The sequence below is a fragment of the Psammomys obesus genome, unplaced genomic scaffold, assembly GCF_907164565.1.
Source record: "Psammomys obesus unplaced genomic scaffold, mPsaObe1.curated_primary_1811, whole genome shotgun sequence".
In the NCBI taxonomy this organism is placed as follows: domain Eukaryota; kingdom Metazoa; phylum Chordata; class Mammalia; order Rodentia; family Muridae; genus Psammomys; species Psammomys obesus.
In genome coordinates, this window is record NW_026590341.1 from 900079 (window position 1) to 919325 (window position 19247).

Genomic DNA, 19247 nt, shown 5'->3' on the forward strand with positions numbered 1-19247 from the left:
CTCCTCCTCCTCCTCCTCCTCCTCCTCCTCCTCCTCCTCCTCCTCCTTCTTCTTTCTCCTCCCCCTCCTCCTCCTCCTCCTTCTTCTACGTAGTCTTGGTTGTTCTGGAACCTACCACGTTTGTAGACTAGGCTGGCCTGGAACTCACGGAGATCTGCCTGACTTTGGCTCTGCGCGCTAGGATTAAAGGCAAGTGTGCCAGCACTCCTGGCTGTATTAGAATGTTTCTTGATGGTCAGCATATCTACATGCAGAGCTGAACTAATGAAAAACTTTAAGGTAGCAAAGGAGCAGGCAAAATCTGAAGACAGAGATGTGTGGCTTCTCATCCCATGGCATTTTCAGAGTCTGTGTTGTTAGCAGAAGTGGCTTTCAGATTTCTGTAATCTGTTGTAACTACAGCAAGGTTTGTGGGACAGTGATGTATTTCCCATTTGCACAATCAGTAGAAGCTGCATGCTTATGTCAACATGGTCAGTTGTAGCAGTTCAAGGAACTCTCCCAGAGGCCTTCACTCAGATCATGACAGGATATTGATTTAGAAAAGTTTGTAGGAAAAAATTCAGAGCCAGGCATGGTAGCACATTCCTTTAATTCCAGTACTTGGATGCAGAGGCAGGCAGATTTCTGAGTTTGAGGCAAGTCTGGTTTGTGGAATGAGTTCTAGGACAGCTAAGGCTATAAAGAGAAACCCAGTCCCAAAATGAATTAAAAAAAAAAAAAAGGAAGAAAGAAAGAAAAGGAAAAAATTAGAATGAGTAAATAGAAAGAATAGTTAGGGTGACAAAAAAGATGTTAAGGACTACTATGAGTCTGAAGCCAGTCTGGGCTACAGAGTGAGTTCCATGCCAGCTCAGAATAAAACCAAAAGGAGGAGGAGGAGAAGAAAAAGAAAAGGGGGAAACAGGAAAGGACGTCAAAGGGCCAGTGAGATGGCTACTGGGTAAAAGAACTTTAATGCAAGCCTAATGACATTAGTTAATGCCAGGCTGGTCTTGAACCCTTTGTGAAAGGAGAGAACACCCAAAAGTTGTCTGATCTTCACATGTGCTTAGTGGAGAAGGGTGTTGGGGATGGCCAGATTGCTACGGGGTAAAGAGGTTTGCTTTGAAGTCTGAGTAGCAGAATTTGATTCCAGGATTCACATGGTGGAAGGAGAAAACCAACTATTGAAAGTTACCCCTGACTTCCATATTCATGTTGTTCTAGTATCAGAATAGCCACATAAACCACTCAGACTCCAGTCTCAGTTAGATATGGATGGTTTATTAGAATGCCTTTTCCAAGCTGATTGATCAGGGCCACAGTAAGGACTTGAAAGCCTAACTATGACATATATTAGTTCTTGCAGCAGGGTTTTTATAGGAAGAACCAAATACAAATGGGGAGGGCATAACACATTCTGGCTGACTAGACAAAGTATGTTCAGCTAACTCTTAAGCTGATTGATCCTAAGTGAGGTGAGGATTTTGAAACCACTATCAAATGTTAGCCTTGGGCTGGAGAGCTGGCTCAATGGTTAAGAGCACCAGCTGCTCTTCCAGAGGACCTGTGTTCAATTCCCAGCAACTACATGGCTTACAACCATCTATAATGTGATTTGATGGCCTCTTCTGGCATGCATGAAAACATGCAGACAAAGCACTCATAACATAAATAAATAAAATAAAGAAGTTTAGCCTTTTTTTTAAAAAAAAAAAAAACAACTAATGTTGCTGATTTAACAGAAACAAGTAGCTAGAAACAAGTAAAGTTTGTCTATTCTACTTCAGATAGATGTGGTCCTCAAACAATTATCTTCAGAATATGGCATAAGTATAGGTATGTTTTATGTTTGCAAGGTATAGTTTAGAGCAGATAACTAAAGACAAACAAAGATTGCTTAACTCAAATATGCCAGCCCTCAAATCTGTCAGAGACTTGCTGAATATGGCCTTAAATACGTTTAAGCTTATTGTGACAGACAGTTCCTAACAGTAACTCCCAAGGCCTCTGCGAAGATTTGAGCACAACAGATGTCTTCAACCATGGATTGTAGTGTGTTAAGTGCTCGGCAGATTTCCCCAGTGCCTTACCTCCTGCTAGGGCCTGGCCTGAACTGTGGACAAACTGGACACCTGGAGAGTTATTGCCTCCATAGAAAAAGCCTCTCATCTTCTGTGCCTGATGACCAGACTGCCTCTACTCCAGCTGACATGGAGATCCAAGGAACCTGGGAACAGAGGTAGTGGACTATGGACTGACTAGTCACCTCTGCCATTTTGATTGGTACATAGATTCACTTAGGTTACAATTTACCCTTCTCAGGTCTCTGATCACATTGACAGCTAACTAAGTTAAGGGTAGCTTGACATCTAGAAAACAGGCAATTGGCTCCTTACCCCAAGGCAATCCACTATGCCACTATACTAGTTCATTATTCAATTCGTTAGCTAGTTAAAACTACTACCAGGTCTCTTATTTAAAAGGCAAACAGGTTTGCTCACATGGCCTAGACAGTTAAAAAAGAAAGTGATTCATATGAAAGGAATGGAAAATGCTTCATATTTCTTCCTGTTACTATGCCACTGGGGTATTAGGAGTGTCCAAAGCTTTGACCAAATTCCACTCCACGATTGTAGTTCCAAGCTCAAGATTTTAAATTTCCTTTGGTTTGTCTTTTAAGTATAGACTTAAAAATGTTTCTTACTGTGCTAAATTTTTATACATGCAGTCTTCTGGAGAGAGGGAAAAGTCCCTCTTTCATGATGTGTAGTCATACTGAAAAATCAAGATCAAGTGAGTCTTTGCCCCTTCCCCACTTCACAGAAGGCTCTGTCTTCCCTGAGCTCACCTCAAAGAGTGTTCATGCTGTTAACCCAAATAACTTTCCCAAGCTTCTGCTATACTATGACACAAAGATGTGTGTCGACTGCTTTTTTTTTTTTTTTACAACGTGTATTTCACTGCAGATTACAAACAATGGTGATGCTAACATGTTTAAAACTTATTTTCTTTATAAACTGAAAAAGGCTTCTTGTAAACTACAGGAAATCCACCCGAATCCGCCTCGAAGGTCAGATGGAATCCAGGTTAAGTACTGCCAGTCAACAGCCTAAGTTTCCCACCCATTGCCTCTTTTAGAGGGTGGGATTCCTCCCCCTTTCCCTAGTTTTGGGACTACCATCTCCCAACTATCAAAACCATGGGTCCAAAAAAAAAGGGGGTGGTGGTGGGGAGACAGGAAAGGAAGTCAAAGGGCCAGTGAGATGACTACTGGGTAAAAGCACTTTAAATGCAAGCCTAATGTCATTAGTTAATGCCAGGCTGGTCTTGAGCCCTCTGTGAAAGGAGGGTTTCACAGAGGCTTTTTAACCTTTTCAGAGTGAAGATAGAACTTAATAACCGAGTTCTAACAGCGTAAACAATTGAGATGTCTCTAGAATTAACATATCCTAACTTAAAAGTATCTCTGGAATCATGTCACATGGTTTAAGATTATCTAAGCACAAGATTTTAACTATTAACTCCATGCTGAATTTATTATACCAAATCCACTGGCCAGAAAGCCTGGAGATGAACCCCAAGCACAGACAGCTGGTGGCAGGAGAAGGAAACATCACACATTTATGTATCCAAGAACTAGCAAAAACATAAATAGTTGTTGGCAGGAGCCGGTGTGTGTTGGTGACTCAGACCTTTTGCACATTTAAAACACACAGCATGGAAGAGTGACCGGGCAGTGTAAAACAGGGTTTGGAGAAAGAAAGAAGAATTTTTTTATAGGCCCCCGATTGCTTGGCCAGTATATTGAGGCCAGACTCGATAGATTTAGAAGATAGGTGTAAGGGTGTGAGGTTCTCCAAAAGGCATCCAGATGAAGCTTGGAAGTCCAAATGGGGACAGTATTCCCGTGGGTGAAGAGAAAAGTAAATTCGTCGAAGGCAGCTCACAGCTGTCTGTAATTCCAAGATCTGACACCCTCACACAGTTATACATGAAGGCAAAAATGTCAACGTTCGTAAAATAAAAATAAATAAATTATTTTTAAAAATAAGACAGTTCTTCCTTGCTAAAAAGGAGTCATTTTCCTTATCTCTGGCCAAAGGGGCATATGACACCTCCATTAACCTATGTCTATAAGTCTCTAGGCTCCCTCAGTCCCTAATTACAAGTACTTGCTACAGAGTCATCTTGTCTGCCAAACCCTGCCCTCTATCCTAAACCTGTCCAGCCCCTCAGCTTCCCTTCCCTTGCTCCAGTTTCTCTGATTCCTATATAACTCATCAGATGAATCAAAATTAGTACATGACTGCTCCTATGGAGCCACAGGCATAAGAAAGAGTCTAGACTGAACTGAGAGGAGAGAGAGGAGGAGAGTGAGAGAGGAAGAAAAGAAAGAGGCAAGAGGAGAGAGGGCAAATGGATGATGAGGGATCTAGGAGTGGAAGCCAAGAGAAGAGCCAAGATAGCATGTAGCCAAAATGGCTTATCCAGGGAGAATAACTCCTTTTACCAAGTAGGAGTTATGTTAAGTCCCTGAGGAAATTCTGGCTTTTGTCTAAATGCCAGACTTTGAGAAAAGGAGTTTTCTTGGGATCTAACACAACCTAAGAGTACAGGCCGTCATGGCGAGGAAAGCATGGCAGAGGAATGTGAGGCAGCTGTCCACATCGGCACAGACAGTCAGGAAGCAGAACAGTGGTGCTCAGAGATTTCCAGTCCCTGACCCCAGCCTGTGGGGTCACCCAAAGAGGATTTTCCCTTCTCAGTCAGCTCCATAGAAACAACTAGGTTCCCATGAGTGATTCTAAAGACAGTCAAGCTGACAGTTAAGATTAACCACCAAATATAATATTCAGGCTGATGCTGATTCCAGACTCCCTGAGTGAGGGTCAGTTCAGTGGCTCCAGTACACTGGATTCACTGCAGCTTTTTAATTTCTTTGCCTTTTGGGAGGTAGTGGATCAGGGGACATGAGTCTTAGTGGGAGGTGCTCAGGTCACTGGGGACGTGGCCTGGAGAGGGCAGCGGACACTGACCTTTGCTGGCATCTGCTGTTATATGCTCCCCTGCGATGCACCAGCGCTGGCCAGATCTCAAAGCAAATGGCCTTGGATGGAATTTCAGGACCGTGAGCCCAAAACAAAGCCATTTTCTTCATTAGTTAACAGTCTCAGGTCTTTTGTTACAGGAATAGAAAACTGACGAACACCAGTAAGTATGTGCATGCCTTTCTGCACTAGATTGCATCATGCAGCTCACGTTCACTATGTTTTAATTATATAAGTCAGGTGATTCTGTTTCTGCCTCATTCTGCTTACCGGGCCAGAAACAGTTTACATGCAATTTAAATTTTCATTTATTTGAGGGCTATTACTATACTATTGGTATATGGAAATTGACTGACATATATGTATTTATATGCCTTTATCAATCTACTTATTGCTGTCTTTCTCGAATGTTAATCTCACTCTGATATACAATATCCTAGGGCATATATGATATTCTCAAGTACTTGTAATCATGTTGCTTTTAGTGCCTTTTCCTCAGGCCGTTTTTATTTAGCTTTGCGTGATTATTATTCGGCGTGTGGCGTTTCTCTGTGGTTTTGTCAGTTCCTGTCCCAGGTCTGTTCCGTATTCTCAGGCTATAAAGCCTCTAAGTGTACTGTGTTGGGAATTCACAGGCAACAGTTGCATTTGGGTTTTGTTCTGCCCTTTTATTGTTTGTTTACTGTGTCAATTAGGCTTTGTTTTCTGCATGTAATATATAAATAATATATGATTTAAATATAATATAATTTATTATTTATGTATAACAAATATATAATAAAAATATAAATTATAATATATAAAGGCATATAATAGCTGCATGTCTCAGCTGGCTTTTATAATACAATGCCGCAGAGTGATCGTCTCAGAAAGGAAGTCATGCGTGCTCTCCCTGTGGGAAAGAGGTGGGGTTGGGTGGGTCATGTTTTAACTCAGGGCTGAAGAACCAGCTTTCTCTCTACTCCTGCTAAGGGTGAGTCAAAAGATGAGCCTTACTCAAAAAGTCCTTTCCAGTCTCTGCTTACTTCATATTTATTGATACTTTCTTGCCAAAGCCAAGGCAGGATAGAGACCCACAGAGCAGTCTCCGTTGGTAGAGTCTGGTGAAGACAGGAGGCATGATGGTGACTGTGGCTTGTATCTGAGGTTGTTGCTACCCAACCTGTTCTGCGGTGGTTTTTGACAGGTTTTGATTTCTTGCCAGTCACTTTCCGAGAATGAAGGAAACCTCACAGGGTGAACCTTGGACTTTAATATGTCCAGAGTGGCCTATTCTTGGGCTTACATCCTACCAAGATGATGCCCTCCTCAGGCAGATGGTAGGCATCAGGGTGGATTCTCCCCTCCCCCCACGGCTTTTGATCCTTCATCCATCCTGCCATGCACTGACATTTGGAAAGTCAGATCCATGTGAAGTTACTGAATTGGTTAAACTGGCTAATGATATGTGTGTCTTTCACCACAAAAGACCTACCTTCCTTCCTTCCTTCCTTCCTTCCTTCCTTCCTTCCTTCCTTCCTTCTCTCCCTCCCTCCCTCCCTCCCTCCCTCCCTCCCTCCCTCCTTCCTTCCTTCCTCTTTCTTTTCTTTTTCTGTTTTTTTAAACAGGGTTTCTCTGTGTAGTCCTAGCTGGCCTAGAACTCTCCATGTAGACCAGACTGGCTTTTAACTCAGAGATCCACCTGCCTCTGCCTTTCAAGTGCTGGGATTAAAGGTGGGCACCTGCCACTAGACCCCTTGCTTCTTATTTTGATTCCTTAAAAAAAAAAAAAAGTATTTAGATTTATTTATTTTTATCTTATGTGTATGGGTGTTTTGCCTGCACTGTATTTCTGTGCACCATGTGCCTGCCTGGTGCCCAGGGAGGCCAGAAGAGGGTGTTGGATTTCTCTACACATCTGGAGTTACAGAGGGCTGTGAGCTGCCATGTAGTGCTGGGAATTGAACCTGGGTCTTTCGGAAGAGCAGCAGGTGCTCTCCAGCCCCTTACCTCAGTTCTGACATCAGCTCTTTCACTGGTTCCGTGGGATAGAACTGGAGTTCCCCATATTGCCATCTCATGCAAGCATCGCTTTCATGATGGTTGTTTCATAACTGGCAGGAAAACATCTGCCTTTCAGGAATTCTCAGGCTTCCGCCAAGTAACTGGAATTTTCCAGTCTCCCAACACAGACCTTCAGTCTGCCAAAAGGCATCCAGACCAATGGCATCAGCTCCTCAGCTCACACCAGCATCAAATCAGCCAAGCTTTGAAAGGCCATGAATGTCATCAGAGCAGGCCCTCTCAGTGGACGAAAGCTTAGGCCGTGCTCCGGGAGTGGCTGTGTGGAGGCTGGCTGTGGCTCTGAGCTGCTACAGCTGTTCACCAGCCCCAGAGCTGAGGAGACTCCCGTACCTGGGAATGGCCCAAGGACTCCCACCTTAAACAGGAGATAGGGGCCCAGGGACAAGTTCTGATTTGAGTTCCAGGACAGGAACTCTTCCTATTCTGATGTAGGATAATTTCCCCCTCAGTTATTTAGTTCTCTCTCCCCTCAGTACCTAGCTCTTTCCCATAATGCCAGAATTCAGGAACAGGAAACTTCTGGGACATAAAAAAGTCCTGCGGGCTGGCTGTCCTAGGACACAGCTCCCGAATGCAGAGAGGTGGTGGATGGCCCCACTTCTGAAGCCTTCATTCTGCCTTTCCTCTCACTGTGCTGGGCATCCGGGGAGGTTGGGAAACTAGGTGGCTGCTCTGCACACTAATTAGGTCCTTCGTGAGTGGTTATGCTCCCCTGCTGGGCTGAGCTACTCTGCCACAGACAGGGGTGGAAGACAAGTTTCGGCCGGCATCCACCTTGTAGGGGGCTCTGTCACTCTGCGCCAATTAGCCCCACCCCTTCCTGTTAAGAGGTGGTTTGCTTCCTGGCTGAATCCACCCCAGCACTCGCCGCATTGACACCAAGGGTACCCCAGACCCTTGAGCTCCCCTAGGAACTCTGGATACTTTCAGAGCCACTGGGGTGGCTTAAGGAGGAAAGGAATTGGGGTGGGGGAGGGGCAAGTTCCACAGACACAGGGCAAACAAAAGGCTGGGTGGACTGTGAGAGGTTAACCTTGGGAACCACAAGCAAGTACTCCCTCGAAGGCACCACTGAGTTGAAGAACTGGACATCAAGAGCCAGCAGCGATGCCCTGGGGGACTCCAAGAGACTTGAAAACTTGAGGCGCAAGCGTGGATGTGGCCACCACACCTGGGTTCGGTGTATGGCAAGATCTGCTGGGGGAGGACAATGCACAATAATGCTGCTGCTGCTGCGTGGCCAAGGTTAAGGGGGAGCTAGCATGTCCAGACTCCCCCAAAACTGGAAAGACGCCCTTTGAGTTCTCGGCCTGCAAGTAACAAGGGCACTGTGGGGCCCTCACCCCAAACTGCCCACCCTAGGACCTGAAATAGACACTCGAAGTTGGAAGATGAAAGGACCAGGGATGACCAGCCCCCAGCGCAGGACCCGGAGGGTTGTGACTGGGCTCAGTTCAGGAGCCCAGAGCCCCAACACAGAGGTCCTCAACAGAGCCCTGGCATGTAATTTGACTAGCTAGAAGGTAGACAGGAACCTCAACGGGCAAAAGTCAGTGGGCTGAACACTCCTTGGATCGTGTTCTGTATCCTTTCTGGCCCCATGGGGACATGAAGCCAGAAGCAGACAGAGCTCATAACCCCTCCTTCGCACGAAGAACTCTGGTCAGCTGCTGCCTGCTGCTGGTGGCCAGACACCTGCCAAGCTGAGGAAACCCTGCTGGCCTCAGACTGGGAAGATGCACAGTACAGTACAGCTCAGTACAGGATTAGTCCAGGAACAGAGTCATAGCACATGCACTTTATTGAACCCACTGTGGACAGATGTGGGGTCAAGGGTCAGGACTAAGACTAGGGTTTGGGGCAGCTGTGGACAGTGGAACACAAAGCAAGACTAGAAGGTCCCAGAATGTTTTCTACTGTGAGGTTGCTAGAAGATCACAGTGGCATAAAAAATGATGATGACAATGGCCATAAGGGCACTGCAAATCAGGGCACTGATGTTCAGCCCCTTGGCAGTGGAGGCGTAGCTCTGGGCCCCAGTCATATCGCCTGCCATCTTCCTGTCCCTAGACTGGAGAAAACCAGATGGTCAGTGGCCCTGGAAGTGGTCAGGTGAGAGACAAGGGTCCTGACTCAGTTCCCTCATCATCTTCCCAGCCCACTGCATTTCTCTCTTCTTTTCAGGCCAGGGACCCGCCTCCACTTTCACACACTCTTGACTACCCAGAAATACCCAGCACTGGGCACCTACTCCATGGTTTCCTGTGAGTCCTTGTGCGCTTTCCCCCCAGCCTGGAGTCCTAAGCTTCAGAGACCTTCCCAGGAACCAGGAAGTAAGGAGAATTCCTCTAGGCTGTAGGCTATGTCGGAGATAGCCTGACCCAGGGATCCCCAAGCACCTTCCTGGATACTTCCCCAACACACACATAAGAAGGATGGTGCATACGTACTCTCACACACAGGCACAGGGTGGCCCCCGCCCCCAGGTGCCATCTGGCTAAGTCAGGCTTGAGGCTCACATACGATACCTTCACTGAGTAGGCGTAGGCTATGAAACCCAGGCAGCAGAAGTTCATGAAGAGTGTGTTGAACAGGGACCAGACCACATAATCGGGCTCGGAGACCTCGACGGGCATGTTAACGGTGGTGGTGGTGGTCGCAGAAGTTGAGATGTGGGGTCCCCCTAGTACTATCACCTCTTGGCACTCCTTAGTCATTTCTTGGCTTTTGGGGCTGTAAGGGTTACGAATAAAGAGGGAATGGGAAATGTGGCCCCAACGCTGAGAAGTCTGGAGGCTGCTGCACAGAGGGCCCGCCTTTTCCCTGGGGAGGTCTGTTTCTCAGAAAACTGCTTCCTTTTGTTTGTAAATTGGTATGTTTTCTAGGGACTGGGGAGTAAGAACAAATAATGGTTTCAAGTTACCATGGGGGGGGGTGTGCAGGGAGAGAAGACGCCAAGGCCTTTTCAAGCTGTCTGAATCCCCTGAGGCTGGAGTTAGAAGAGCTGTGCAACAGCTCACCCTCCAATGGGGAGAAGAAATGACAGCAGCAATCCCAAGAGCATAAGTTACAGTAAGAGGAAGGGAATAACACAATCACCTGTGGTTTTCTTTGAGGGTTGGTGACTTTTTTTTTTTTTTTGTACATTTGTTTTAACCTTCCTCCATTTGTTGTGACAGATAACGGGGCACAGCTTGTCAGAGATCCTAACATCTACCTGCTGCACAGACAGGGCTGAGAGCTCAGGATTCTGTATTTTTAAACAATCTACTTTTGCCCTTGGAGGAGAGTCATTTTAGAAACTGAAGGTGAAAGAAAGACAAAGGCCTATAAAACTGGATTTCCCCAGAGATAACTATACTTGCCAAAAGCCTGGCCAAAATTGCTGCATGTGGTTGAAAAAGGGGGATTTATTAGAATGACTTACAGGCTTGTGGTCTGAGTAGTCCAACAGCAGCTGTCTCCTGATGGAAAAGCCAAAGATCCAGTAAGTTGTCCACAAGACTGAATTTGTCAGCTGTCTCAGGGAGGTCCTGGAGAGCTGCGTTGGAATAACACCAGCAATGGAATGCCTCAGGGATAGGGGAGAACTTACAGGGCGGGCGGCAGGCAAGAAGCTTCCTTCTTCCACGTCCTTTTATGCGGGCTGCCGCCAGAAGGTGTGGCCCAGATTTAGGGTGGGTCTTCTGACTTCAAATAATTCATCCAAAAAAAAAAAAAAAAAAAAAATCCTCCCAGGTGTGCCCAGGTGGGTTGTAGATGTTGACTGTAGATGTAGCCAAGTTGGTAACCAACATTAACCCTCCCAGCACGTGTGTGTCACTGCTTTGCTTCCCCAACGTAGCAGAGCTGCCTCTCCTTCATCCTTCCGAACCTCCGTGCTGCTTTCCTTTTTCCTACAGAGTAAAAGCTCCTAATAAAAGCCTTGTCTAGGAACTTTCTTCTGCCTTCTTGTTCATTTCTACCTCTGGGAGATCTGAAGATCCCGAGATTTGTAGCAATCTAATTTAAACTTTTCAGAGCCATTAGCACTTAATTTTTCTTAACAACTGGCAATTCAGATTAAAGAGATGACTAGAGTAGCATTTGATATCATCCTCTCAAAAATCATATATCTACATAAAAGCTGTGAAGTAGGCCATCAGAAGTCAAAGAGTAGCAGATTAAAAGGGAGCAGGGGCTGCCTGTCATGAACTCGGTTGACTGCTCTTTGATCACTTGCCCCTGGATATGCTGCCTTGCCAGGCCACAGAGGAAGAGGATCCAGGCAGTCCTGATGAGACTTGATAAGCTATGGGCAGATGGCAGAGGAGAACTCGGTGAAGAGGGAGGAAGGGTAAGATTGGGAGGAGTTGAAGGAAAGGGCTTCAATTGGGATATATATAATTAATAAATTGTTAAGAAAAAAAAAAAGAAATAACAACAATAAAAGTTTTTAGCCAGAAAATAAAATCCTTAGGTAATTAAACATGTCAGAGAGGACAGCAGAGGCCCCCAGGCCAGGTGAGAGGAGGGGAAGCTGCAGGAGAATTCTCCAGTAGTTGCCTTAGATTGACTGAACAGGCAATGCCACCACCTTCTCTTGGGTTTGATCATGTGCCATGAATGAGGAGCCAAAGGCACAGGGATAAAGGTATTTACCAGACTAGAATCTAGATAAAAAGATGTAATAAAGAAGAGCTGCTGGGACTGGCAGTTAAGATCCCTTACTGTTCTTGCAGGGGACCTGAGTTCGGTTCCTAGCACCCATGTCAGGCAGCTCAGAACAATCTATAAGTCCAGCTCCAAAGGAACTGAGGCTGGCCTCTTTAGGTACTGCACTAATGTGACACTCCCACACAGACACACAGACACACATAAGTAAAAAAAAAAAAATCTTTAGGTTTAGAGAGATGCTATGAGGTGAAGAGTACTGGCTGCTCTTTCATGGAAGCTGCTTTGAGGTACCAGTATCCACACAGCAGCTGTCTGTAATTTCACTTCCATGAGATCTGACACCCCTTCTTGTCTCCGTGTATGAGGTTTATGTGCACAGACTATGTGCAGGCAAGACACCCATCTTCATAAAATAAAATAATTTTTAAAAATTAAAAATAAAATCTTTAAAAGTAAGTATTTTTTAAAGAAAAAATATACTGCAAAAATTATAAAAACACAGCAGGTAAGTTCTCATAGGCTTGCACCTGAGAGACAACGGGACTACTTTCATAACAGTTGGTGAAGCAATGAGAGTTGGCAGTGGTGGTTTGTCCAGGTGAATCCGCAGACACTGTGAGGACTCTTTCACTCTTCCTTTTGGCCTCCCATTCACCTTCCATGCTCTGGCATTTGCTGCTGCTCTAGAGGGAGAGAGAACAGAGCATAGGACTAAAGACATTTATGCCTGCCTGTGTGCCCCTCATCCCCATCAGACTTCCTGATCTGAGAGAACTATGGGTAACCAAGTTTTTACTTTCTCCCTCACGACTGCTGTGTGATAATTTGGATTTCTGGGTATCCCTTAGAGGGAGGATACCCAACAGGACTCATTTGGCTCTGGAAACAAGTTGGGCTTTACTTCCATGAGCTGAGAGAGTCCTTATTTTCAGGAGACACCCCAGTCTAAGGTATTTCTCGGCCAAGTCAACACATTGAGAGTGTATCTCATCATTGAAAGCATCAAGGGGTGGTATTTGTTGCCTGCTAGGGCTGCCTCTTAGGTGACCATCAAGGGATCCTACTGTCTATCCCCCTGACTCACCTTTGAGATGCAATCTCAATAAGTGTTCTAAATTTGATCCTCACCTGTGACAGTGGTGCCATTTATGCCTTACTGGGTTCTCTGATACTCACCCATCCTTCTCAAATTCAGCCCAATGTGGTGTCCATGATGACTCTCCCTTTGGAAACATTCCTGTTGGTCTACCACAAGCCACCTGGCAACCCTGCTCCTTCCTCCGCACCTCTGAATTTCCTTCTTCCTAGTGTACCTCCTCCCCATGTGCAGAACTCTTTCTAACAACTTCTTATCCTTGTCTACAAAAATACACTTTCTCACATGCCTGCTTGTGACATTCATCTTTGGTAACTCAAGGAACAAGTAAAAGCATCCCCTTTTCTCTCCGAAGACATGCTTTCCCTTCCTGAGGTGGCTAATGAAGGCCTCAGTGTCACTCAAGCACACAGACCTTTCCCTATCCCAAATATAACGTTCCATCACTGGTCCCAGGTGCAAGGTTCCTTCCTGTCCACATGGTACTGTCATCTCTTTCTCTTTTCTTACCCTTTGGTCTTCTGGGCAAAAGCAGCTGTTTGTTGTACCCCAGTTCTTCAGAAGAGCAGATGCATTTTGTATTCTAAGTCATGATTGCTGAGTTAATGTATAACTGTGTTTTCCCTCCTGCCTTAATCACTAAGTTCTAAGTTCACCATTTGAAGTCATTGGAAACTTAATTATCTTTGCCATGTCTTGCTGGAGAGTACCAGACTCTTGGGGGTCCAAGGAGTACCTTAAAAAAATCCAAGCACCAATAAAACCTACCTAGAACCCGTGACAGACAAGAACTTTGCAGCTAGCAACATGTGGGCAGGGAATTAGGCGATTACACTGTTACGGAGCTGGAGACCAACAGGAAAAGATCCTCAGACTCTATTCAGGTGATAACCAACCAAATTCACTAAAGCTGCTAGCAGGGCAAAAGGCACTCGCCAAATCACAGGGAGATGTGCTGCCCAGAGGAGGGTGAAGGAAGAGCTTTATAAGGAGAAACCACAAGAAGTCCTTGCACAGGGAAGTTAAGTTACAGGAAGCCAAAGAACTGTTTGAAGATTAGGCAGTCAAGGAAACCTCAAAACAGTCCTTGAATACCTGCATAAGCGGGTTACAAAAGCCAAACTCAGTGGTCATAGCATACCAAAGCAGATGGTCATGGCTTCACACTTCCGGGTGGAGATCAAGGAGTCAGATCTTTTTGTGCACCAAGTTGGGTGCACAAAAAGAGTTCCTTCAACTGTCATATTATGCCATGAATGGGACTCAGAATGCAAACAGCTCTTCTAGTAAATTGTAAATTTACTTATTATGTTGCTCTGTCTCGTGGATAAGATGAATTTTTGTATGGTAAAATAAGAGTTTGTTTTAAGGTAAAACAACCAGATCTTTTTCTTTCCAAAGATGGAAAAATAAAGATGAGGACAAAACTTGCAAGCTGAACCATGTCACAAAAAGTTTATAGATGACGAAATTTAAAAAAATATATTTATATATGTATATATATTTATATGATATAAATATACATATATATATATATATATTTACAAGTCTCAGGACTAAAATTCAGTGCACTGACTAAAGCTAAAAATCTTGTTCTCAGTTTAAAATAATGTGGTTCTGGAAAATATTAGTTTGTTCTTAGTGACATAATAATTGTGTTTTCTGCTAAAGTCTGTCAGAAGCTGAAGTACTTGTGGACTTGAGTCATAGCAAAACCAGAACTTATTTAGAAATTTGTGTTATTATCTAGGCTTTTACATGAAAGTTAAAACTACAATTTATTACTACCTCCTTATGGCTGGTAAAGCCATCTTTCTGGGTGTTCAAACATGTAGACCACAACCACTGAGGATATAGGGTCTCTAGGACCTTCAAAGGCCAACCAGGACCAAGGGAACAATGAGACCCCTGTAAAGGGACCCTACAGCTCTGGCAAGTCACCTGTGCTCTTGTTCAGAAAGGCCATGGAGACCTCAGGAGATTGTACTGTAACCTGTGTGCCTGCTGCAGTCGCTGGAGGGGGAACAGTCTTCTCCGTATAGGAGGAAATTCTCACAGTCAGCAAGACCGTGGCCCACCATTACAAATGGCACTGGTAGAGGTAAAAATGATGGATGGAGGGGGATCCTCTTAAGTCTCTATTGTCAACTGACTACAATGGAGAGAGAGTTCATTTTTGGCCACCTATTTGACTTTACTTATTTATTTGTTTAGATTTTTTTTTTTTGAGACTGGGTCTCTCTATGGCAGTGGTTCTCAACCTGTGGGTTGTGACTCCTTGGGGTCAAATGAACATTTCACAGGGGTCTCTTAAGATCATCTTCATATCAGGTATTTGCACTACAACTCATAACAGTAGCAATATTATTGTTATGAAATAAAAATAATTTTACAGTTGGGCACTAACACAACAGGAGGATTAAAAAGTGTTGAAGCATTAGGAAAGTTGAGAACCACAGCCCTGGCTATTCTGGAACTCGATATGTAGATCAGGCTGACCTCATAGAGATCTGTTTCCTGAGTACTGGGGTTATAAGTGTGTATCACCACACTCAGCCCCTGCTTGGCTTTTGAACCCCTAGATGGGAAGTACATAAAAAAAAAAAAAAACAATGAATAATATTGTATAAACATTTATCAGTCATTTCCCAGATGTCTTATTATGAACTGTTTCGGATAGGGAGCCGCATTCAGATGTGTTACAGGAGAGCTGAACACAGTGTAAATGCCGAGAATGTGTTGTTTAATGGAAAAACCTGTTTCTGGTTGTGTGGCTCAGCCCTGCACACACCTTTAACTTTCTGCTTGGGATGTCGGCTAGGTGCCTGCTCTGCCTCTGTGAGCTATCTGCCTTTCACCCCAGCATCTGGCTCCTGAACCTTTATTAGTAAAGTGGAACATTTGAGATTTTGTTTAAAAACAACACAGCTGAACATCTTTAGCCAACCTGAAAAGCTTTCAGGTCTTATTAAGTGCTAAGCTAAATTTACTCACCTTTTGGGATAAAATCCAATTTTTCTGCATGCCAGAAGAGGGCATCAAATCACATTATAGATGGTTGGGAGCCACCATGTGGTTTCTGGGAATTGAACTCAGGTCCTCTGGAAAAGCAGACAGTGCTCTTAACTACTGAGCCATCTCTCCAGCCTAAAATCCAATTTTCCAACAAGCATTCAAAGCAAAAGACAAGAGAGCCCTCAGAAACAGTAGACCAATGGAAAACTTAGCATTGCTTTTCCGAAAGAGCACCAAGCCCTGGGGAGTCCGACAGTTAAGAGTGCTTGTGAAAGCACGAGGCTCCAGTTTGGATCCCAGCATCCATTTAACAAGCGGGGCATTCCCTACAATGCCTGTAACCTCAGCACCGTGGGGAGGGGGTTGAGGCAGAAGGACCGCTGTGTCTTTCTGGCTTCTAAGCTAGGTGAGACACAAGCTCCACAGTCAAGAGAGACCCTCCTTCAGAGGCACAGGCAGAATGACGGAGGACGCCCACCGCTGTCTTCTGGTACCTGTGCACACACCCATCCACACATGCGTGCATACGCTCACACAGATATACACAGACGAATAAATAGAATGAAAAGTAGTCTTTAAAAAAAAAAAAAAGAACATCAAGAGCCAACTTCAAATAAATAAATAAATCTATAAACTAAAGATTTTAGACACTCTTATCTGTGCCTTTCCCGGCAAATCCTTTGATTGTCGTAACAATCCTTTCAAGATGCTGTCTTGTACGGCTGGGGAGATGGCTTAGTGGGTAAGGGCACATGCTGCATAATTGTGAAGACAAGAGTTCAAATCCCCAGCACACAGGTAAAAAGATAGGTAAGTCTGGGAAGGGCCAAAGAGATGGCTCAGCAGGTATCAAAAGCCCTTGCCATTCAAGCTGAGTTCAACTTCCTGGAACCCACCTTGATTAGTTTCAACTATTCACTGACTGTGAATTGATGTAGAAAAACCCAACTCACTGGGTGCAACACTCCAACCGCATCCAATGTTGAATAAGAGCAAAGGAAAGTTAGCAAGCAGTCAAGGAGGCAGCGTGAGCACACACTTTTCTGTTTGTCCTTGACTGTGGGTGTGCTGTGATTACTTGTCTGAGTTCTTGCTTGACTTCTACTCTGTGATGGACTGGGCCTGGAACTGAAGCCGAATAAATTCCCGCCATCCCTAGGGTCAGGGTATTTTATCACAGCGACAGAGGTGAAACTAGAACACCGGATGCTTGTGTCTGTAATCTCTGCACTCCTATGGTGAGATGGGAGGCAGAGATAGGAGAGGTCCCTGGAAGACCATAGACTGGGCTATCCTGGGGTATACAGCACAGCAGCAAACAAGAAACACCTGTTTCAAGCAAAGTGGCAGGTGGGGGCCGACACCTGAGGTTGTCCTCTGACCTCAGTGGTAGGCCATGACACATGCATGCCCTAACATACAACACCCCCCCACACACACACATTATAAACATACACAAAAAGAAACTTTTAAAAAGTTAGGCATGGTATGATAGTCTGAATGTTAAATGTTCCCCCATGGTCTCTGGCATTTGAAATGTGGTTCCCAGTTGGTGGTACTAGGTATGATGAGGAGGTGTGGCCTTGATGGAGGAAGTATGTCACTAAGGGCAGGATTTAGATTTCAAAAGCCACGAGCCATTTTCAAGCAGTTTGTTCTCTCTGTTTCCTGGGAGCATTTTGAGAGATGAACTCTGCTGTCCTTACTGCCGTGTCTGATGCCTTGCTTCCCCACTGCGATGGTGATAGACTCATATCCATCCAGAACCACAGGCTCCAAATAAACCCTTCCTTCGGTAATCCCTCAGTCATAGCATTTCATCACAGCGATAGAAAAGTAACTAAAACCCAGGGCCACGCACACCTATAATCTCAGCACTGGGGAAGGGTGCAGAGGCAGGAGGATTGTTTGGGCTTGCTGGTCAGCCAGCCTAACTGAAAAATTGCAAACTCCAAGTTCAGTAAGAGACCCTCTGTAAGGTAGAGAATAGCAGGGGACACCCAACATTTTCTCTTGGTCTCTACACATATGTGCATGTATGCACATACTTGTACATGCGCCAATATCCATGCAACACACACATGTGCATGCACAGACACAGATAAACACACATATAAATACACACACACATACTTTATTATTTCCAAATAATATAGTTTTTTGCCCCTGAGTAAATAAAAATGCAATCTGTTCCACATCTCCATTACTGCTAAAACTCTCCATCATGGCCGCTTACTCTGTCATACTCATCCTGAGGCTTGACCTACTGGAGACCTACTCAGGCTTCAGTCTCATCCTGTAAGTCCTCTTTCTGAGTCCCTGTCAATCCTTTATAAAGACCACTGGGTTCTAATGGCCATCTTCACCGGGTAAATGGAGGTACTCCCCACTGAAATAGAAAGGGCACCAGAGGTAACGCCCTGGTTTTCTAGACATACTATTCTTCCCATGGGCTCCCCTGTCCCTACAGTCTGAGAGTATCTGGCTTGTTGAGAAAAGCTCTTGTGTACTGTATGGAAGTGTCATCTGTCAGTATAAAGCTGATGGCCCATTAGCTGAGGCAGGGAATAGGAGGTCAGAGTTCCAGAGAAAGAGATGAATCCTGGGATAGAGCGATAGGGGAGATTTGGCCTAGATTCTGAGAAAGATGGACATATAAAACTGAGGAGAGGTAAACAGCCATGCAGAATACATAGAATAGAATAAACAGGTAATGTAAGTTATGAGCTAGTTGGGAAACAAGCCAAAGTTTTGGCCTGGGCATTTATTCACAATTAATAAAGCAATTAGAAGGAAATGAGGAAAATTTACAGGTTTACAAAGAATTTGAGTGGTAACCTATAAAGACACAAGATTTACAAAGATTTAAGGAAGCAATAATGACATTCATCATATTTCAACAGATACTTAATAACTGAATGATGCAAAAACAATATAATTCCAAAAGACTGGAGAGATTTGGTGACAGCTATCTTAGAGCCTAGCCTTCAATTACAATGGTTAACATGGTGGAAAGATGAGGCTTCAGTCATGAAGCAACAAAATAGGACTAGGAGCATTAATATCGCCAAGGATCAATTACTAGGTGAAGGTCCTTATTCTGAATTGAGAGCACAAATTATCTGTTGTGGATATAAACATGGTTTTGTTTTAATCCCAGGTGTGGGAAGTGGGACTGATTCAGTTGGTCCACAGCAGCAAACTGTTTGCTTTGTGTGGGCTCTGAGAGACGCTCTTTACCAGCTGCAGAGAGTTTAAATCTGAGGACTCTGAGGAGAAAATAAATGTCAGGGCCCAGAGAGTGTGGAGGAGCTCCGAGAAAGAACAAGGTTGCTGCTGCTGCTGCTGCTGCTGCTGCTGCTGCTGCTGCTGCTGCTGCTGCT

At 44.7% G+C, this 19247-nt stretch overlaps 1 protein-coding gene across 3 annotated transcripts in view; it reads right to left on the reverse strand.

Moving 5' to 3' along the window:
• Positions 1 to 8880: 8880 nt before the first annotated feature.
• The window catches only part of LOC129676498 (interferon-induced transmembrane protein 1-like), a 25583-nt gene continuing 15216 nt past the window's right edge, over positions 8881 to 19247 (reverse strand). The window contains exons 2-6 of one of the 3 annotated variants that reach the window (XM_055606881.1): positions 15844 to 15950; positions 10693 to 12436; positions 10525 to 10561; positions 9626 to 9830; positions 8881 to 9168 (exon numbers count right to left, since the gene is read on the reverse strand). In XM_055606881.1, coding sequence (XP_055462856.1) covers positions 9025 to 9168; positions 9626 to 9814 — 333 coding nt within the window. In that variant the 5' untranslated portion in view covers positions 9815 to 9830; positions 10525 to 10561; positions 10693 to 12436; positions 15844 to 15950 and the 3' untranslated portion in view covers positions 8881 to 9024. Of the gene's footprint in view, positions 9169 to 9625; positions 9831 to 10524; positions 12437 to 13359; positions 13450 to 15843; positions 15951 to 19247 lie in introns of those variants that run through there. The other 2 variants (XM_055606879.1, XM_055606880.1) reach the window with 2 other exon arrangements.